Below are 23,235 nucleotides of genomic sequence, written 5' to 3' on the forward strand. Positions count from 1 at the left end.
AGTGAATGACCTGCAGAGAGCTGGGACCAAAGTAACAAAGGCTACCATCAGTAACACACTACGCCACCAGGGACTCAAATCCTGCAGTGCCAGACGTGTCCCCCTACTTAAGCCAGTACATGTCCAGGCCCGTCTGAAGTTTGCTTGTGAGCGTTTGGATGATCCAGTAGAGGATTGGGAGAATGTCATATGGTCAGATGAAACCAAAATAGAACTTTTTGGTAAAAACTCTACTCGTCGTGTTTGGAGGAGAAAGAATGCCGAGTTGCATCCAAAGAACACCACACCTACTGTGAAGCATGGGGGTGGAAACATCATGCTTTGGGGCTGTTTTTCTGCAAAGGGACCAGGACGACTGATCTGTGTAAAGGAAAGAATGATTGGGGCCATGTATCGTCAGATTTTGAGTGAAAATCTCTCTCCATCAGCAAGGGCATTGAAGATGAAACGTGGCTGGGTCTTTCAGCATGACGAGGATCCCAAACACACCACCCGGTTAACGAAGGAGTGGCTTCGTAAGAAGCATTTCAAGGTCCTGGAGTGGCCTAGCCAGTCTCCAGATCTCAACCCCATAGAAAACTTTTGGAGGGAGTTGAAAGTCCGTGTTGCCCAGCGACAGCCCCAAAACATCACTGCTCTAGAGGAGATCTGCATGGAGGAATAGGCCAAAATGCCAGCAACAGTGTGTGAAAACCTTGTGTAGAGTTACAGAAAACGTTTGACCTCTGTCATTGCCAACAAAGGGTATATAACAAAGTATTGAGATGAACTTTTGTTATTGACCAAATACTTATTTTCCACCATATTTGCAAATAAATTCTTTAAAAATCAAACAATGTGATTTTTCTGGAATTTTTTTTTTTTTTTTTTTTTTTTTTCTCATTTTGTCTCATAGTTGAGGTATACCTATGATGAAAATTGCAGGCCTCTCTCATCTTTTTAAGTGGGAGAACTTGCACAATTGGTGGCTGACTAAATACTTTTTTTTGCCCACTGTATGGGTCAAAATTATTGATTTTTCTTAAAAGTCACTTAAAAAAAAAAGTAAAGATCATGTTCCATGAAGATATTTTGTAAAATTCCTACTGTCAGTATATCAAAACTTAATTTTTGTTTAGTAATATGCATTAAGAACTTCATTTGGACAACTTTTAGGCAATTTTCTCAATATTTTGATTTTTGATGTATTAATCTCAATTTACTCTTATGACTGGTTTTGTGGTCCAGGGTCACATATTTTTATGCTTTATTTACCAAAAATATAACATGGTTTTGAACTTTTCAGCAAAAGGAGATGAAAATTACGCACAGCTAATGAAATAATGATTTCATCAGTATATGGAATGACAACACTTGTCAAAGTACCACCATACAAAGGGCACTCAAATTTAATAGGGCATATAAAAAACTATGGATCTGAAACAGAACAAACAGTAGACTAAAATTCACAGACCACGTATTTAGTCATAACATCGTTAGCTTCTAACTAGTTTGCCCAAATGTTTGTTCACCAAATAATCCGTTGGATGGACTGTATCAGCATTATGTTAATACTCATGACACAACTAAGCCTGCTGGTCATAAACATAATATGAGGACAGGATCAATGCTTTTTCCAATCAGTATTCAGTCACAGCACGATCATCTGTGAGACTAGAGCATAATGTTGTTACTGTATGCCTAATAAAATGTATGGAAATGTTTATCTGTATTATTATCAGTATTATGGACACTAGATAATGCCATGCCCTCACATCCACATTCAATTAACAACTGCATCTATTCCTCTCTCCTTACAGACAAGAATAGAATCTGAGCCAAATCTGGCTTACATTCAGCATTTCAGAAGAAACAAAACGCTAAGGCATCTGTCTGGATAAGTTGAGTGTGGTCAGCTAAAAAAGAGAAAATAGTTGGATGAGATCTGGGTTGGTTTTGGTTACTCTGAGATTGCTGGCCTGGCACTGCTGTCCGATATGGTGCTGCAGTTCAGCAGAACTAACTTCAAATATACAGTACCAGTCAAAAGTTTTTTAACTAAGATTTTTAAAGAAGTCTTTTCTGATCATCAAGCCTGCATTTATTTCAGTCCAAAGTACAGTAAAAACAGTAAAAAAAATTTGTAAATATTTTTACTATTTAAAATACCTGTTTTCTATTTGAATATATATTTTATAAGTGTAATTTATTTCTATGATTTCAAAGCTGAATTTTTAGCATCATTACTCCAGTCACATGATCCTTCAGAAATCATTCTAATATTCTGATTTGCTGCTCAGTAAACATTTATTATTATTACTGTTGAAAACAGCTGAGTAGATTTTTCAGGTTTCTTGATGAATAGAAAGTAAATGAACAGCATTTATCTGAAATATAAATCTTTTGTAACATCATAAATGTCTTTATCATCACTTTCAATCCATAAAATACATACATACAGATTCCAAGCTTTTGAATGGCATAGTGTATAATATTACAAGCGCTTTTTAAAAATGTTTCTTTAATGGCAAAACAGAATATTAGAATGATTTCTGAAGGATCATGTGATACTGAAGACTGGAGTAATGATGCTGAAAATGTAGCTTTGATCACAGGAATAAATTACATTTTAAAATATATTCAAATAGAAAGCAGTTATTTTAAATAGTAAAAATATTTCACACTATTAGTGCTTTTGCTGTATCAAATATTTTGGATCAAACGAATGCAGACTTAGTGAGCAGAAGAGAATTCTTTAAAAAACAGTAAAAATCATACTGTTCAAAAACTTTTGACTGGTAGTGTATAATCTCATCCCTAACTTTCAGTTTGAGACTGCTGGCCTGAAATTGCAGTCATGCATGGCAGTGCAGTTCTGCAGCTGCACACTAGAGGTATGTCCAACTGCAGACAATATGGTTATTATAAGTCTATTGTCCTTCCTCAAAGAGATTTTTTTTTTTCTAATTTGTACATTTTACATCTTAAAATTAACATTTTATGCGTTTTATTATTATTAACGTTTTTTTTTTAAACAAACATTTGCTGTCTGGCCAGCATCCAAAATAAGATCATTATTTGCAATGTTCCATCTCCAGAGTACATATAGATGTGATGACTGACTGGAGAAATTTTTTCACCATAAATGAGAGTGACGCACCGACGGCGCATCATCATCACACGGCACCGGCGCTCGTAGAGGAGGGACCACCGACACTATCTGCACAGCATCCTCAACAACCATCTCAGCACTGGATTTTACCGATACTTTACATGGACCGGGACATCACACTGGTAATACCGCAGTTATTACTTTGCCAAATAGAGTCGGTTTATCATTTGCATAGTTTTTTTCGCCGGTAAAAGGAAATATGTTTTTATTACCGGCCTCAGTCACGTTCGCGTTGATGATGAGTTCGAAATAATTCATTCTCTCAGCATCGCCCATTTCGTCGTTCAGTCGAATTAACGTGTAAACACGAGGTTTCATCAACACGTTTTGCGTTTTTGTCTGTTTATTCTGCATGCAGTTACTGTAGAATTTAACAATTGCAAGATCTGTTTATGAGGAACACGAGTAAGTGGGCTGTGTTTCAAAATCTACTGAGCTGCCTGTCTAGACAGCATTTTGCGTGCAGCAGTATTATTTTTGCAGCTGTCTCGTACCGCATCTATGGTGCCCAAAAATGTTACACACGCCTATGGTGCTCAAAAAATGTTGTCTAGGCAGCTGGTACACAGATATTAACCCTTAAATGGTTTCTGTATACTAGGGGATACAGAGGTTAAAAATTACATTAAAAGGGAGTCTCTGCAAATATTAGGCCAGGTGACTAAAACCTGAATTAAAAATGTATAAATTTACCATACTGATTATAAAGTAAAATGGCATAATGTTGATATCTCTAGATGTTATTTTAATAATATTAATTTATCTATCTATCTATCTATCTATCTATCTATATATATATATATATATATTAATTATGCTGAAAAATATCAGTAAACTAGTTCTGTGTCTAATTTTAAATGTATTTATTTTATGTTCCTGCCCTTCTAAGGGTTAAACAGTAAACAGGGAGGCAGAATAGTGTTATTGCATTATTGAATCAACATCCTGTGTTTACACTAATGACATATAGATGAAAACAGCTGACTGACCTTTTCGTCACTTGAGTTATTCCTTTACGTGTATATTAATGGAACATAAAAAGTTGCATAAGGCAATTCTCATGAGTCTGTTTGTGTAGATGTGATGTTTGGAAAAAGAGGCCGATAGATTTTGCCCTGAGGGTGAGGCAGAGAGTGATGCCATTGGTATGCCCAATACCATTCTTGCCACAAATGCTTTAGAGCCACTGTAAAGGATGTTTAGATGTAAAATGAACAGATTTTATTAAATATTAAAAATACTAAAATATTATTTTATATGACAAAATCAACCAGAATTCATTAAGATACACCAATAAAAATAATTATTATGGCTAAAGTCAAGTAAAAGTAGTTTTAAACAACTAGAATTTTTATACTGTACTTTTATTTCAGGGCACAGATCATGTGGTGACACAAACATTAAAATGTATTAATAGTACTATAAACTGCATAAAAAACATGACAGTGAATAGAAACATGTTCAAATGTCCCAATATTTCAATAGTTTTAGTAATTTTTTCAATATTTCAAAAATTGCAGTAGTTTTAAAACAATAGCCTTTGATGTCAACAACATTCCTCCCTCTTCCCTTTCAAAGTTTAATTTGATTCAAGTAGACCCTATCAAAATCCATTTTTGGGTCACTACCCACCAGCCAAGAACCACTGTGATCTACACGCTATATTAAACCATACATCTACTACAGTAATAGTTTTCAAAAGCGTGGATTATTCATTAATAACCATTTTTACAAACATCTTCAGTCACAAATCTTTTTATCCCTACCTTGCATTTGAGTATTATCCAGCGGTTAGCCTTTTTATTTCTCAGAGATTAAAGCAAAGCTGTTTTAAGACTCAAAAGCATTGCATAGAAAGCATACTGTGTATTTGAATCCTATTATTGCAATAAATAAATGTTTAGAAAATGGATTTTAATAATATTAGCATATCTCACAGATGAATTTTCCTGAAGTTTATGTAACATTTACAACAATGGTGTGATGTGACCTTGTTTCTGGTAGAGAGAGAGAGAGCACAGCCAACAGGATTAAAGCGACATGCGCTTAAATGGAGATTAATTTCATAATTACTTGTGCGCAGCACTCTAATCTGAAAGCTTAAGATGTTGGTAAACACTTGGGTTTTAAGACCCTCGTAGCTGACAAGGCCAAGAGGTCAGTATAAATGAAATGGCAGATTTAAAAGACTTACTGGAATCTGATTCATTATCGGTTCTTATTCCATAATGTGAACTCAGGTAGTAGATATTTCACATGAAACAAATGCCTGTGACCTTTTCCACTAAAGTGATTATGTTTCAGGTCTCTCATCGATTTAATCTAATTATAGGACATTCGACTGCACGTGAGTAATGTAAAGTTGTTACAAATCATTTTGCTTCTAGAGGTTCGGCCACGATTATGGATTTTCGGTCTATATTGGTTTCGAAGTTATCCGTTACTGATGCGGTAAACCACATTTGTGAAGGTTAAGTGAATTTTAGATAGATAATTTATAGACTATAAGTCTGGTAATGCACATAAGAAATTAATAGACGTAGAAGCTCTCATAGCTTATGGAAGAGCCTTTTTACTATGCATCAGCATTTGCATTTGTTCTGCATTAAACGCGTCTCTCTCGAACTTGAAAATAAACGCTGGTAGTCACATTCTCGCACAGAGGTCAGTTATAGTGCAGAGTCAGCCTTCTGTGTGCTGGTCAGCATCTCTCCATGCGCAGCAACCACCTCCGTCCAATCTGTTTCCTGTGTTTGAAAAGACTGCATGGTTACTTGGACCTACACTAATGTCATTATGCTGTTTGTACAACTGTTAAGATCTATGTGATTTTTGCTCAGAGAATTTATCAGTTAATATCATGAATGAAAACAAACACATTGATTTCTAGGATATGCTTTGAATGTATTAGTGGCACAAAAATCACATACTAAAAGGTTCTGGAAAATTGTTCTATTCGAATAGGATGTTATTTTGGAATGCCTCAAAAAGCAGAAAGTCTTAATGGACCATAAGCAACAATCAGTTAAAGGGAGTAACAGGAGGCAACATCCTGGCTATAGATCTAAAGCCCCCCATTAACACAGGAAGTCTATTGGATTTGAAAGCTAAAATCTCTTCCTGTTTTGTACTCAAAGGTTCTGGTTAGCGGATGATGAGGAGCTTATTGCCTCTCGTAGAGACAGAAAAGTGTTCTGTTTTCCTCTGCGAATGAGTGGGAAAATGTGTCTGAGATCTATGTAAAATATATACATACATACATAATGCTAACAAAGAAAAGCAAAGGCTGGATTATGTTAATGTTACAGGCACTTCCTCCTGTCTTTATTCATCAGTGGTGCTCTCACATTGTTCATTCAAACTATTAAGCATCAACAATATGCATTCAGTTTCCATATGAAAGATCTGCAGAGCGCAGCAACATGCATTTCTCAAGGTCGCAGGATATATTGACAGTCAGATCAGGTTTTGCTGCTTGAGATGCTGCTTGTTCCTTGTAGTGTGTCAGTATGTTGTTTCGTCTTTGGGGAGATTGTTTCATTTGGTGTTGTCTGCATGATTTTTTCATGAGAATTTGTCATGAAGGCCATTGACTCATACATTAACAACAGCCTCCAGACTGCCACAGTTGAGAAAGCCACTGTGTTGACTGAGCAGTGCAATCCACATTCAGCAAGACCATGAAAAATAAAGAATGGTTGCATGTTTTGAATAAAGGTTTGATGATATGCACATATTCTATTCACCTTCTCATCAGATTTGCCATGTGACTTTACACTCGCTTTTGTTAAATGAAAATTTACAGCCATCCAGAATTGAGTAAAATCTACTTAATGGATAAGATGGACTGTAACCAGATATACTAAATTAACCTTAATTTAATACAAACTTGTAATATATGACTAGATGCTGTCATTATTCACAATAATGGTTTATGTAAAAATAATGTTGGCTTTCAGTGCTGTTATAGCCTGAGTACCCGTCACTTGGTTTTGATTGACAACGTTCTTGATTTGATTTGCTTTCATGTGATCTGGTCACGGCCCCGAGATGACCAAAAGTGACTGACCCAGTTTTACACAGTATATTATGATTAGGGTTGTTGCTAAAATTTTTATGGGTGGGACACTTCTCCTACTTGCCCATAATGTTCAAGGCTTTTGGCATTCTTTCCAAATTCCTTTATTTCTTAACTTCAGATTAATTTAAAATTTTCTATATATAACATTTTATATTGATGAATATAAAAGTGTTACGAGGTTACTGTGGTGGGATATAAAAATTCTTATTTAGTAGAGACAATGCTGCATCACTGCTTAAAAGCATTATATTAGACTATGAATAATAATCTGTGGGGTCGTTAATGTTAGTTAAAGTTTGCCATGCTTGACTCAGGGTTGAAATTCATGAGAACTTGTGGCAAAAATGCCACCAGAATGAACAAAAATGCCCCATAAATTCAAGACAAATGGGCAAAAATTGCCCCTGCACAATTAAACAATGTATTACGTCTGTTGCAATTAAAATGAAATGTGAAAATGAATGAAAAGTGTAAAATTCGCAGAAATACATTCAGATTGACACACTAAATCAGATTGATTTTACGCGCTATTTTGTGCAGCGTTGAGCCAATCAAAAAGCGTTTCTATTACATTTTTCAAATGCATTGGCCAATCAGAGGCGCTTAGATTAGTCAGCGCTGAAACGCGCCAATCAGAGGCGCCGGAGCTGTGTGGCATGCGTGCTCTCGCGAATTCGCTCATCATAAACAACACAGTGCAGAGAAGATGTAAATAAAAGATTAATTTCGTAGCTTCAGTGATTATAACGGGTGTTTTTGCATAACTTGCGCAAGGCTAGACTAACCACCATGTTTGTCTGTGAAGCCAGAATGTGATGTGCCCAAAGCACAGACAAGAAAAAAAGTTATTATATTGTTTTCTATATCGATATTAATAATCATTACAAAAAGAGCATAATCTACAATAATGATTTTTGTCATATTGCAGCCTCATGCAGCTGTATACATCTAAAACAGTGTCCACAGAGAAAGGTTCAATCATTCATATGCTATAAAATGAATAAAAATGTTTTTTTAATGATAAAAAAGACCATGATCAATGATCAAAAGCAACACAATAATATCTCATATCAAAGCAAGGATGTTTTTCAGTGACACATGCATGTTTCATAAGGTTTCAAAGTTGTGTCCCTACTTTTTGTCAACACCGTCAGGCATTCATTAAAATGTAATAAAATGGGAATATCGGGAGCAGCTGTCACTCTAAATGAACCCCTTGCCACAATCCTCCTCTGCGGAGTACATCAGTGTCAGACAGGCTCAGCTAAGTTTTATAGTTTTAGAATATTTTAAATCCTAATGTTAATATTTCCTGTGTCACAACCATGATATGTCAACACCATCTTCCAATTTCTGAGGAAATTATTTAAAATATTTAGATCATTTTATCCTACTGAAGCAGGTTCCATTAGCATCTAGCATCAACAGAAAAAACAAAACAAAATGGCTACTACATGAACCAATTTTTGTCAACACCTTCAGATATCACCACCATAAGATTTTGTGTTCCAATGATATATCAAAATACTTAAATGTGACTCTTGAATAAAAGCTTTATATAAACAATAACATACTCACTGTTTGTTGTGTTTGTTTTAATACAGTAATTGACTGATTCAATGTATTTGATAGTAAAAATGACTACATATTCAGGTTTTCGTCACCAGCTCTGTCATTTCTGTCACCTCCGTCAGTTGAATATTTTGATAATATTTCATTATGATATTTTATACTTCGTTGTGGAATTGTTGGTCACATGTGAAAGTGTAATCTGTCAGCTAACATGAGAATGTGTTTTGAAATGTTGATAAACTTGAAATTATATTACACAGTCCAAGGTAAAAAGCACATTTTGTTGGTTGTATCAAAGCATAGCTTAGTAGATTAGTACATATATAAGATACATAAATGTAGTTTCATTTGTCTGAGTACAAGGTTTTATTTTTTCAATTTTGCACCCTGTTTTGTCCCACTTCTTAAGAATGACTGTAAAAATATTGAAGTAATTGGGTAAATCTAAGTATTTGACATTGAAGACAACATAGTATGGTGATTGTAATAATACGGTGATTAGAAACATTGCCCTCACCAATGTAAAAAATACTGTGTCTTAATGGTAAAGTTAATTTCTGGCATTTTACTTCAGAATAAAGTTTTTTTTATTTCTGGGTGAAAAATCAACTGGCACATGCTAAAAGAGAGCTTTAAAGTAGATCTTTTGCTTCTCTCTTCCTCCACAACCCTCTGCCACTGCCTGTCATACACATTTTATAAGGTTTTAAAAAAAGACAATTCCCTCTCCTAATGTAACCTTATTCTTTGTTCTTTGCAGGCAGTGGCTATCTAAGGATAGCCCACCCAGAGAGGACAATGAAAAAACCTGCACTCATGTATTATTGAAGGACAGAAGTGCCTTCACAGATATCATGACTCGTGGAGACCTTCTGGAAAAGTATCATAATAATTAATGTCTCCTCTCTTGAAAGCTATGGACTGAGAAGTTGCCTCGGAGTGAGACATATTTCACATTTGTGAGTATGCTTGTGTGTATGGCTGCTTTAGTCCTTCATGTTTTCTTTTCTAATCTCTACAGACAGAATTCATAAACGTTTGGTGGCAGGTAGATTTTCTGCTTCAGCTTTTGAAAGGATTATTATGTGAAATCTCTGTGGAGTGGGATTGAAAAAGTTACAGGGGATCAATCATAAACAGGTTATGTGACAGATTTTCTGAAGTCGGCTTATTTCTCACGGGTGGACATCTATAAGTGCAGTCTTATAAAATGTCTTATTTATTTGGGAAGGCATTTAAAAAATATAGTGGGGTTCAAATGTTTATGACCAGACATAAAAATGGACTTGAACAGCTGAACATCTGTGTAAGTTTCACATGATCAGTGAATCAAATTTGATTATTTTCCTAGAAATAAAGTAGAATCTGAAATACTTACATAATGAATATTCATTCAACTTTTTATTTGAAAAATTGTCTTTTGAAATCTTCTGTATTTTATCCTAAGTTTATTATATACTGTAGATCACATAGTTCCATAATGATCATTGTTGAGATGCATTTGCACACAGTACCTTTTTAGATATATAAAAATGTGATCATATCTGGGGTAGTAAGTCTTGTCCTACTTTTCTCAGTTGCTGCTGGTTGTGTGTGGTAGATGATACCGTATCTCCAGAGGCCATAACTCTCTGGACCATTAATTGGAATTAATTTTAGATTTGGTCATGCAGAGGGAAGATTCTTACTGAATGCCATGTGAAAAAGACTGATGGCTTTAATATAGGCTAATTGAATCTCTTTTGAAGCTTTTGCACATTTGAACATGTCTTAGTTCTGCAGAATTTTTTCAGAAAATGCCATTTTTCTAAATAGTACCGATAATAGACTCTATTAATCATAATAAAAATACAGATTTTCATATAAAGTCAATTGTCACTCACATAGTTGTTTGTTTGTTGTTTTCTCTTTTTATGTGTAGCCATGATGGTCCTGTTTCTAGTTTCAGCAGCTCTCATTTCAAACAGTTCCTCTCATGGAAACCTGACCACAGGTATATATTATCTCTAGATATCTGTTTTTCATTCAGAATTATTTATAAACAGGCCGACACATAATGCGTACAAACAAAACATGAATTTCCATAGATTTAGAATGTCTGAAATTGGAAAGTTTCACATTTAAAATTGAGAAGTCTCATCTGCTCACCAAGCCTGCATTTATTTGATCCAAAGTGCAGCCAAAACAGTAAAATATTAAAATATTTGTACTATTTAAAGTAAGTTTTTGTAACATATTTGAATATGTTTTAAAATGTAATTTATTTATCTGATTTCAAATCTGAATTTTTTGCATCATTACTCTAGCCGCATGATCCTTCAGAAATTATTCTAATATGCTGATTTGCTGCTCCAAAAACATTTAGTATCATTATTATGTTAAAAACAGCTGAGTTGATTTTTTTCAAGTTTTGACGAATAGAAAGTTTAGAACAGCATTAATCTGAAATAGAAATCTTTTGTAACATAATAGTCTTTATCATCACTTCTGATGAATTTAAATCATCCTTGCTAAATTATATAATTTTAGATAAATGCTGATCTTTGGATCTTTCTTCAAAGAATCCTGAGAAAGTACTCAGCTGTTTTAAATAATGATAATGATAATAAAAAATGTTTCTTGAACAGCAAATCAGCATATTAGAATGATTTCTGAAGGATCATGTGACACTGAAGACTGGAGTAATGATGCTAAAAAAATAAAGGAATAAATTATTATTTTTTAATATATATTTAAATAGAAAGCATTTTTTTTAAATAGTAAAAATATTTTAAAATGTTACTGTTTTTGCTGTACTTTGAAACTCAGGCTTGGTGAGCAGAAGAGACTTCTTTAAAAAAACATTAAAAATCTTACTGTTCAAAAACTTTTGACTGGTAGTGTAAATCCATTCTGCAGAATTCCACACATTATCTCTCTTAAATAAAGCCTGCAGATTCCATTTGGGTCTGCTGAAAAGCCTGTGGAGAATCTTACTTCACTCACTTCCATTGTCTTTCAGAGTCTCCAGCGCCTCAGGGCTCACATGTCTTAGCCTCAGGCCTCGTCACCTCTCTCCTGCTCATCATCTTTCTTCTCCTAATCGCCTACATACTACGGTAAGAAAACACACATACCCCCAAAACATTATATCCGAAACAAATAACACATTATACATTATATGTAGAGATACAATGAAATATGTATAAGTGAGCTGCCCTTATTTGACTCAGCACTAGGCTGTTATAGTCTGGCTTACAGTGTTGCCAACTGCTGTGCTTCCATTCCTTTATGAAACATTTCAGACCAGCTATGCCTGTACAAAGATCTATTTGTAGACATCTAACTTCCTGCTCTCTCTGCATGAAAAGTGCTCATTTGTCCAGGCCAGAAATTTCTTTATCCAAAGCTTCCATCGTTACCACAACATCAACTCAGTTTCAAATACCACCTTATTCTTCCCGTAAGAGTGGGCATGGCTATTTGTACATTTTATGGGTCTGGCTTCCGGTCTCATCTGCGTCCAGCTATTTTTAACTGTACAAAACAGCTTGTTTTGCTGCTTTATATATTTTAAATTGGTGTGTCTTACCATGTTATTTTAATGTATTATTTTAATTATAAGCACGCTGGTTTGTAGTGCAAACAGTTTTACCATTTACTGCACGTTGTTATCTTTCTCATTATTTCCCTATAGCATTTAATGAACCAGAAGTCTCACTCATAGACTTACTTCTTGTTGAAGAAAAAGGTGGATACTTTCTCTAGGGCTCCTCTACATCTTGTTTGGAGTACCTACAAAAACTCTCAGCCTTCACTAGCTTTGTTTCCATCACCCCGTTTTTATGTGCATTATGATGAATCGCATAAGAAACATGATGGAAACGACAAATTTCAAAAGTAAACCCTTAATTTGCAAACGTTTTTATGTTTACATGAGATGTTTCTTGACTTTTTAGTGCAAAAAAGAGTTAATGCGAATTATAGGAGTTGGAAACACATTTGCCGAATAAATTCGTCCATACGCATCAAAAAGTCATGTGACTTGGCGCTATGAAACAGCATAACCTGACTTTTTTTTTTGCACAGCATCTATGTTGTTATGGTCATTTTGAAAAGTCCAAGCAAAGTCTGTCATCAAAGTATTTCTGTATAATTGATTCCCAGAACTGTCTCACAACTGTATTCCCAAACAGCAGGCATCCACCTCCGAAAACAATGACCGCATTTATTATATATTGTGTTTCTGCTCGCTCTGACCTGCAAGTAATTCATTATATATAAAAATTATTATATTTAGTGCCTTCTCCTACTTTTCTTAGTGATATTTATTGCCAGTTTATCAGCAAGTGACGGTTTTGTTCTCTTTGACTCATTGGATGGAAACTCTGCATATTTGCACGTTTTATGCAATATTCCAGATTTGCACATAAGTTAAATTTGCAGCTTTGGATGGAAACCCAGTTACTGTTCCTTACTTGTTCCCCTCCAGTCTTTACAGCTAATTACAGCACTGCAGTTTCAAACATATCCTGTATATGGCAAAAAATGCTTTTCTTACTTAGATTTTTTTGTCTTTCTTTCCAGCCAAAATATCTAAAAATTCTAAAATCAAGAATGATTTTCAAGCAAAAATTATTGTCTTGTTTTTAGAAAAAACAAGTCAAAATTAAGTGAGTTTTTGCTTAGAACAAGCAAAATAATCTGCCAATGGGGTAAGCAAAATAATCTTGTTTTCTGCGTGAAATAAGATTATTTTGCTTACCCCATTGGTAGATTATTTTCTGCTTGTTCTAAGCAAAAACTCACTTAAATTTGATGTCTTTTTTCTGAAAACAAGACTTTTGCTGATTTTTGCTTGTCTAGAAAATCCCTCTTGATTTAAGAATTTTTAGATATTTTGGCTGGAAACAAGACAAAAAACTAAGTAAGAAAAGCATTTTTTGAAGTGTAATATAGAGCACAGAAATAGTAAGCAGAACATAATTTTAAAAATCAGCATATTCAGATGATTTCTAAATTATCATGTGACACTGAGGACTGGAGTAATGACTGCTGGATATTCAGCTTTACCATCACAGTAATGAATTACATTTTAAAATGTTAAAATCTGTAAAATGTAAAAATATAAAACTGTAATAATATTTCACAATATTACTGCTTTTTTGTATTTTTTGATTAAAAAATGCAGCCTTTGCGAGCATAAGGGACTTCTTTCAAAAACAAATGAAAAAAAATTACCAGCCTACAAAATGTGTCCCTCTTATTTTGGTAAAATAATTAACATTTTGCAGATTCTGCAGGTGTATGTAAACGTTTGACCTCAACTGTGTGCGCTAAATTTGCAGATATTTTTGTAATTTTGGATGCAAATAATGTTACAGAAAGATGTGGGGCTGGTAATTTTTTTTCATTTGTTCATTTCAGTTTATGTAAACTTTTGACCTCAACTGTATAAATGCAAAAACTCAGCCTCTGTGTTAAAACTCTGTCCTAAGAACTAGTCTAACCAACTAGCATTTACCAACATTTTTATGTAATCAGCCACAGGCTTTCAAATAGGTTTCTTGACACTTTCCCTGTCCACCATTGGTTGGTCTAACAGATAGTCTTGCTCCAAACTCTGTGATTAAACAAACAGAGCAAAGTTTTGAAAGACAGAGCCACTGAGGGACAGTGTTTACACTTTTTCAGGGAGTCAGCCTATAAAAGGCTTAGTTACAGTTGTTGCTGCCTTTTCAGCCGAGAGAGAATAAATAAGTTAAACATAAAATAGCACACTTCACCTTTAAGAGTATGTGTGTGCGTGTCTGTTTATGACCCTGCCTAGTTGCTCCAGCAGCAGCTGCATGTGTAGTGAAATGTGAAAGCAGTTGTGATGGTGTGTCAGCGAGTCATTCTCTCTCATCTGCTCTGAGGAATCAGAGAACCAAACAATCTCCCATGAGAAAGAACTTTAGATTCTGGTGTGTATTGTGAACTTTGTCATTTTTGGAAAGTTTTTGTTTGTTTTGTCTCTCTGTAAATGTCTTCAAAATCTCTTAGGTTTAGAGAGCAAAGGAAGGATCTTGTCGCCTCGGTTGACAAAAAGCTGCCAAATGGCTTTTTGGAAGATCAAGGTAAGTTTTGATTTGTCAGATTTTTTGTTGGCATTTTGTTTATTTGTATTAAGCCAGTATTTTTAGAACAAAGCTTTTAGAATTTGGAATCTGTTCGAGAGATATAAAACGGTGACAGTAAGAAAAGTAAGTCTCTCTTCCAGCCTGTATGTTTTTCTACTTCTCTCTCTGTCAGAACAAACGGTGGTGCTCCTCCCCAGATCACCCTCTCCATCAAAGCGTTATTTCCCCATCCCTCTGGACTCCCTGGAGGAAGAGTTTCGCCTACGCATGGCAGATGATGGCAAACTGTTCAGAGAGGAATTTAATGTAAGAGCTTAGACTCACAAACTTTATCATTCTCCACATGCACACTAACTCCATTTTGTTTTCTTATACTCACATATTGTTTCTTTCTTCTGCTGCTTCTCCTTTACAGTCTTTGCCTTGCGGTTTTGGCTGTGGTACCTTTGAAGAGGCGAGCAGAGAGGAGAACAGAGAAAAGAACAGATATCCCAATATTCTGCCCTGTAAGCATTTTTTTTTCACTCATTCATAGACACTTGCAAACTTTCCAAACACTCTGAAAGAGCTTGTGACTAAGATTTGAATGGAGGAAGTTGGTCCCTAGAGTTTAATAATACACATCTTTTCATTTCCTTCTCAGATGACCACTCAAGAGTGCTGCTTTCACACATAGATGGATATATGGGCTCTGATTACATAAACGCCTCTTATATAGATGTGAGTACTTTCTCCATGCTTTTGCAATAAGAAGTAGGGATTAAATCCTGTGATCTAATATATGTAAAATGTTGTTATAAGACTTTAATACCTTATATATAATACATATAATACATTATATCACTAATGTAGTTTTCTGAGCCTCAGGATTGATTCATTGATCTTTCTATAGGGCTACAGAGAAAAAAGCAAATTTATTGCAGCTCAAGGTACGTGCAAATATTTTCAATCTTCCCATCTGTAATAAGTAAAAAAAAAAAATTAGTAGGTAATTTAATCAATCAAATGTAAACATTCTAATTGTAAAGTATTAGTTCACTTCCAGAATAAAAATGTTCTGATAATTTACCCACCCCATGTCATTCAAGATGTTCGTGTCTTTCTTTCTTCAGTCAAATTAAGGTTTTTGAGAAAAACATTCCAGGATTTTTCTAAATATAGTGGACTTCAATGAGGATCAACGAGTTGAAGGTCCAAATTGCAGTTTTAGTGTAGCTTCAAAGGGCTCTACACAATCCCAGACAAGGAATAACGGCCTTTTCTAGCAAAACAAGGGGTCATTTTCTAAAAAAATGAAAAATGTATGTACTTTTTAACCACAAATGCTCACCTTGCACTAGCTCTGAGATGCACGTCTGTGACTTCAGACTTCTTTGTCTGTGTACTCTGTGTAGGGCACAAAACTAAATCTCGTTTTCTCATTTTCAACTTCCAAATCGTCCAACATCATTGTTTTACCTTTTTTGTAAAGGGCATTTGACATTCTTTACACTTTAGCTTTGTAAACACTGGGTCGATACTTGTGACTGCGTGACTACGTAATGTGTGAGGTTGAGCTAGTGCAAGAGGAGTATTTGTGGTTAAGAAGTATATAAATTCTTTTTTTTGTTGTTGTTTTTTTTAAAGAAAATTACAGATTCTTTCGCTAGACAAGACCCTTATTTCTCAGCTAGGATCGTGTAGAGCCCTTTGAAGCTACATTGAAACTGCAATTTGAACCTTCAAACCATTACCTACGATTAAAGTCCACTGTAAGGAGAAAAATCCTGGAATGTTTCCCTCAAAAACCTTAAATTTCTTTTTGACTGAAGAAAGAAAGATGTGAACATCTTGGATGACATGGGGGTGAGTAAATCATCAGGAAATTTTATTTTTTGGAAGTAAACTACTCCTTTAAATGACATTCAATTCATCTTTCTTTTGATTTTCAATATTTGTTATTTTCAGGCCCAAAACCAGAGACAGTGGGAGATTTCTGGAGGATGGTTTGGGAGCAGAAATCAGCCACCATAGTCATGTTGACCAACACAAGAGAGAGAAAAGAGGTAAGAGAAGACATTACAAAGTCATACCGCAGACTTGATAAGAGTTTAACATGTAAATAGGGGGCAATATAAAAAAAAAAGAATTTCAAAACACTACTAACGAATTGCAATAATCAAGTATTTGGTTAAATATGTGTGATGTCTGTGTGTGAAATGCAGGAAAAGTGCTATCAATACTGGCCTGAGCAGGGCTGCTGGATCTACGGCTGTGTGAGGGTGGCAATGGAAGACGTTACAGTGTTGGTGGACTACACAATCAGGAAGTTCTGTGTGCAGCACGTGAGTGGCCATTTCCCTTAGAAACAATACAGCATCAGTAATCAAATGCTTTGTATACTATCCTGATATACTAGTACACTACGTCTCCTGACAGGCCTGTAATTTACTAACCAAGCACATTTTACACCCTTGTGGAATCAGCCAGGCCATTCAATTGAGTATTTGCTGTGCTATTTCTAAATTTTTTTTAATGCAAGCTGGTGTGATTTTGCAGCATGCTGCTGATGGTTGCAGACCTCCAAGGTTGGTCACTCAGCTGCATTTCACCAGCTGGCCTGATTTTGGCGTACCCCTTTCACCTATCGGTATGCTTAAGTTCCTCAAGAAAGTCAAGACTGTCAACCCTGCCCATGCAGGACCAATCATAGTGCACTGTAGGTAAGACTGTGTACTATTCTTAACATACATTCGCCTACAGACTAATGGGTAATTCATTTTCCATTCCACAGTGCTACTTTTCCATTGTTTTTCTGTGTAAATTAACTAGTTCACTTTGTCTTTCCCTGTTGAAAGAACCAACGTATGCTGGTTAGGTATGTTTTGAAGCATGGCTGCTGGTTTGAGCTGGTTTAAGATGGTCCTTACCTGGTCAAGAGGTGGTTTAAGCTAGTTCTTAGCTGGTCATGTGCTGGTCCTAAGCTGGTTATAAGCAACTAGCTCCTGCTTAGGACCAGCACATGACCAGGTTAAACCAGCTCAAACTAGCAGCCATGCTTTGAAACATACCTAACTGGCATATGCTGGATTTTTCAATAGGGTTTGTCTAGTTTTTAAAAAATACAGCACAACTTGTCTTGATACCTTCTGTTTTTCCCATTCCCATGCCTGCATCTCGCATATTTCAAAGCAAAAACACATTTTGTGTGAATGGCCCCTAAGAAAAGGAATGTATATAATAAAATTGTGCTAAACATTTTAAAACGGTGAACATTTCAACTATAACAAACTGAAATGTGAAGTATGCAGAAACAACCACCAACGCAGATGTCTTGAGGCTCAGCTGTTAAACGCCCCCCTCATGTGGGATTGTTAACACCTCAGCCAGAACTACAGACTTTCCCACTTGTTAAAGTGTGAAAAGTGCCTTATTGCAGTTGAATGGCAAACTTTTTCTGGTATGCTGTACAGTAAAAACCTGCAATATTCACAGCATTATGAATGTTAATATAAAATTGCTCCCATGTTTAATTGATCCAAGATAATTATCTAGCCCAAAATAGTAATTCAAATAAAAAGACCCCGCAGTTTTTACTACATTATCTCATTATCCCTTATTTCATGCCCTACTTCACATCTCACGACTCATTTTCTCTCCGTGTAGCGCTGGGGTTGGCAGGACTGGGACGTTCATTGTGATTGACGCGATGATGGATATGATGCACGCTGAAGCGAGGGTGGACGTGTTCGGCTTCGTGTCCAGAATAAGGAAGCAGCGCTGTCAGCTCATTCAAACAGACGTAAAGGACTTTCCGCAGTCCCTCTGCTTGACTCATTTCAGCAGTGACTGGCCACTGATATTCCTTTCTCTCACCCACAGATGCAGTATTCGTTCATTTACCAGGCACTTTTGGAGCATTACCTGTATGGTGACACTGAGTTAGACATCGCTTCTTTGGAAGGCCACCTCCACAAACTTCACAACACACACACACAGATGGACCGAGTGGGTCTGGAGGAAGAATTCAGAGTAAGAACCATATCAGTTACACTTACCACAGAATTTGCTAAGCAAGAGTATGGAATGATCTTATGATTTACTATGAACATACAATGACAGAAAGTAATAGCTGTTTTTAACAAGTTGTTTTGTTTGGAATCTCCTTAGAAATTGACTAATGTCCGCATAATGAAGGAGAACATGAGAACTGGAAATCTGCCTGCCAACATGAGAAAGAACAGAGTACTGCAGATCATCCCATGTGAGAAGAGGGATATATTTATATATATATGGGAAATTCTACAGAATTGGGCCAAACTGCTGTCCCACAACCAAAAAACACATTTAAAAAACATAAAATAGTGTATGTTTTAGTCCATAGGCTGAGACTGATTTTAACTACACCCCTACATTTATGACCGGGAAATATTCATGTGTCCCTCTCTCTTATAGCTACATGGTGAGTAGACAGGCAGATAGGCCATCATTTTGAGGCAAATGTGTTCAAAAGTATTAAAAATCTGTAACTTTAAAGAATGTCAGTGAATGTTTCAAATAACGTTTAGTTTTTATATGCGTATAGCTGTTCAGAACTGTCCTAGCTAACCATGTGCTGATTTACATCTTTGAGCTAGCTTCAAAAGTATCTAAAATCTTTGTTTTTTTTGGGTGTTATCCCATAAAATTTTCACTACCGTAACAGTCACGACCAAAACATGCCATCACTGTTTCGGTAATGACAAAAGGGAACACGCAATCCTTTATTTGGGAGAAATAAACCAATTTTAGTACAGCTATGCAAATTTTTGTAGTTATGTTTTAGTAATGTTTTAGTATGTGGGTTAAAATTCTGAAATGTGATGTGGTCACTACCAAAACATTACTGACACTATCGAAAATGTGCTGTCAACCCCGAAACATGGAATGTTTTTTCAAAAATAAAGTATACTAAATTATCAAACAAGATGTTATGATAGTGTATATTCAAACGAATGAGTCCTTAAGTTTAAAATCAGTATGACGGGGTTGCCAGGTTTTCACAACAAAACCCGCCCAATTGCTACTGAAAACTAGCCTAAGAGTAGCCTAATCGCATTTTGAGGGCGGGTCCCCTTAAAAATCATGTTCCGGGGGTAAAATACACATTTTTTGGTGGGGTTCCCCTGGTAAAATGATCATTCCCGGGGCTAAATATCACGTTAGTGGCGTCGCTTCAACCCACGGGCATGAAAAACAACCCGCGGCAACATTGTTAAAGTAGCCCAATTCTGCAGGAAAATCGCTGACTTGGCAACACTGCAGTATGATCAACTTTTTTTTTTTAGAAAGAAAAATTGGATTCAAAATACAACAAATCTCATAAATCACACTTGAAATATTGTTCAAATTGTAATTGTTATTGATTTACCTCTGAAAACTTGTTAATATAATAGAAAAAAATATATATTTACAAGGAAGATGTAAGCAAAATCTTAATAGGTCAATATAACCCTTCTTATTAAATTGTATATTACTGTGTTTCAGTAGTGACAAATCTGGGTAGAGGAAAAATGTTCCAAACCTTTCTGAAAATACAGTATGAGAATTAACTGCACAATTACTAGAAATGTGTTCCTTGGAAATTAAGCAATTTGCATACATACAAAATTTGTGGAAAAAGACACATTCAAGATGTTTCTTTGACTTTGAACCAATTCTGTAGAATGACCCATATACAGATTTATCATATTAGTGCTTTCTTTCTTTCTTTTTTTCTTAATGTAATTATTATCCTGTCTTATTACCAGACGACTTCAACAGGGTAATATTATCAATGAAAAGAGGGCAAGAATTCACAGACTACATTAATGCATCTTTCATAGATGTAAGTATATGTTTCATAAAAATGTTTAAATACTGCCTGGATAATTAAACAGAACATTTGGAAATGTACTCGTGACACTGTGCCTTACTTTTTCAGGGTTACAGGCAGAAGGATTACTTTATAGCAACTCAGGCACCTTTGGCTCACACTGTGCAGGACTTCTGGCGCATGGTATGGGAGTGGAAGTGCCACTCTATTGTCATGCTGACCGAGCTGAAAGAGAGAGAACAGGTACAGTTTAAATGTTTATATCTATCATTTTAATATTTATATATTAATCAACATAAAGAAATGTGCAGTTACTCTTCCACAACTCCATCTCTGAAGTATTCACGCATTCACTTCCTTTCCAACAACTCCCACATTTCAGGAGAAGTGTGTGCGATACTGGCCAGCAGAGGGCAGCGTTTCATTTGGAGAGTACGTCCTGGAGCTGAAGAGAGACACACTTTGTGAGACTTTCAGCATTCGAGACATGCTGCTGTCATATGCATCAGTGAGTTAAATGTGCAATGAATTTGGCCATTTTATGCTCCAACACACGCTTCATGTAGGAGTTTACTTTATTTTGCTCAAATTGAGGCTAAATTGGGCTGTTTGCAGGAAAAGCAGACCCGTCTAGTCAGACAGTTCCACTTCCATGGTTGGCCAGAGATTGGAATCCCATCAGACGGAAAGGGAATGATTGACATTATTGCTGCAGTGCAGAAACAACAGCAGCAATCTGGAAACAACCCTATAGTGGTGCATTGCAGGTACACATACACTCACTATCACTCTCTCACTAATACACACATAGTCTTTCATATTGTTCAACAGCATTTCTTTGTATAAACCTCATATAAAAGTATGTTTTTTTGGGGGGTGACATCAGTGCTGGTGCTGGTCGGACTGGAACCTTCATTGCCCTCAGCAACATCTTAGAGCGGGTCAAAGCTGAAGGGTTACTGGACGTATTCCAGACAGTAAAGAGTTTACGCACTCAGAGACCACATATGGTCCAAACTGTGGTAAGCATGTGAAACCCAATGCATATTTCACATAGATCTGATGGCTTCACTGTTATATTACAATATGGAAGATAATAAAAAAAATAATAGAACAGATAATATGTGAACTATGATATAATGTATTTCCATTTGTCTTTTCAGGAGCAGTATGACTTCTGCTACAGAGTTGTGCAAGATTTTGTTGACATCTACTCCGACTATGCTAATTTCAAATGAGTGCAGCTTACCAACACACATTTATATTATATTTAAACTGAAGAATATTACTGTGGCTTAGTGACACTCCATGCACTTGACATTTCCTATTCTTGTTATATGCAGTAAGGTAATATTTTGGATATGACCAGACTCCAGTGGCTTAACCACATCAGTTCTTTTGCATTAAGTTTAGTGTAAGTATTCAGTATGAAAAAATGTTTTTCTTTTAATATGAGCATAATATTTAATTTGTACATTACCAAATTTTGTTTACTACAAAATTATTTTTATTTAAAAAAAAATGTTCACAAGTGTAAAGCATTCCATTCTCAATATTTGTTCCTTCTATTTATCCTCCAGCTTGCTTCCCAAAAAATTCTGCATGGTTATTTGTGTGTACTAGTGTACTAAAATTAATTAAGATACTTCTAAATTTGAATTTTATGGCAATTCTTGGCCAGACTCTAATTTGCATCAGCCCTGATAAGTCACTTGTACCATATACATGCTCTTCACCTTTCACATCACCTTCATAACCTGACTGAGATGTCCAACCACTTAATGAAACTTTAGCAGGCTTTAAAGTTTCTGTGATGATAATGTTGTTTATTCATATGACTTCTCAAGCCAATCAAATACCCAAAAGGCTAAAACTGTGACAGAGATACAGATATGGATTAAAGCGTAAAACACTCAAAGGAATAGTAAAATCATAAAGGGTTTAGTGAAACCTGTGAAATAACAAAGGAATAATTTCCTTTCATTATTTCTTACAAACACTGTCGATATCTTGTGTGTTTTTGTCTGCTTGTTTAAACGTCAGGTAGAAAAAAACTCATCTGCTGTCACTGCAGTGCTACAACAGGGTGACAAATTCTGAAGAAAATTAGAAAATACATATGCCTTAATCCTGAATAACACCATTTTCTGCAATAAATGTTTCAGTCAGTACTTGTGTCTGGGTGTGTGCGCAAAATTCTGTCTATTGTTTTACTATAAAAAGTCGATATAAGCTGATTTTCGTAGTCGCATACTAGTTTTACAGGTTGTAATACTCACCACTTTGCATTTGATATTGGTAATGCAATTACAATTACTTACAGCAATTAAAAAAAGACATTTTTACCCATAAAGAAATTAATAATAGACTACTTGAAACATGGTAAGACTCCTGGTAACCTAATAAAATTTTATTTTACATGGAACGAGTCACCTCACAGAGGCAAACATGTTGTTTATGATTTGTAAAGTGCCATCAGACGTAAAGGGATAGTTCA

The 23,235-nt window shown here is 35.5% G+C and overlaps 1 protein-coding gene across 2 annotated transcripts; it reads left to right on the top strand.

The window, feature by feature from the left end:
• The first annotated feature begins 3,166 nt into the window (after positions 1-3,166).
• Positions 3,167-22,908, top strand: ptpreb (protein tyrosine phosphatase receptor type Eb). Of its 2 annotated transcripts, XM_051134125.1 has the most exons (21): positions 3,167-3,273; positions 9,565-9,763; positions 10,726-10,797; positions 11,806-11,902; positions 14,829-14,902; positions 15,078-15,211; positions 15,321-15,411; positions 15,549-15,625; positions 15,798-15,834; positions 16,853-16,950; positions 17,110-17,229; positions 17,444-17,607; positions 18,551-18,686; positions 18,767-18,916; positions 19,055-19,148; positions 20,674-20,750; positions 20,847-20,981; positions 21,121-21,246; positions 21,354-21,505; positions 21,625-21,760; positions 21,902-22,908. In XM_051134125.1, the coding sequence occupies exons 3-21, from the start codon at positions 10,728-10,730 to the stop codon at positions 21,974-21,976; spliced, it is 2,043 nt and encodes a 680-aa protein (XP_050990082.1). In that variant the 5' UTR covers positions 3,167-3,273; positions 9,565-9,763; positions 10,726-10,727; the 3' UTR covers positions 21,977-22,908. The 2 variants fall into 2 exon arrangements, with proteins under 2 accessions (XP_050990082.1, XP_050990083.1); XM_051134126.1 differs by lacking the exons at positions 3,167-3,273; positions 9,565-9,763; positions 10,726-10,797; positions 11,806-11,902 and adding an exon at positions 14,566-14,749.
• The last annotated feature ends 327 nt before the right edge of the window (positions 22,909-23,235 follow it).

Source organism: Labeo rohita, chromosome 17 (assembly GCF_022985175.1).
Source record: "Labeo rohita strain BAU-BD-2019 chromosome 17, IGBB_LRoh.1.0, whole genome shotgun sequence".
Classification (NCBI taxonomy): Eukaryota; Metazoa; Chordata; class Actinopteri; order Cypriniformes; family Cyprinidae; genus Labeo; species Labeo rohita.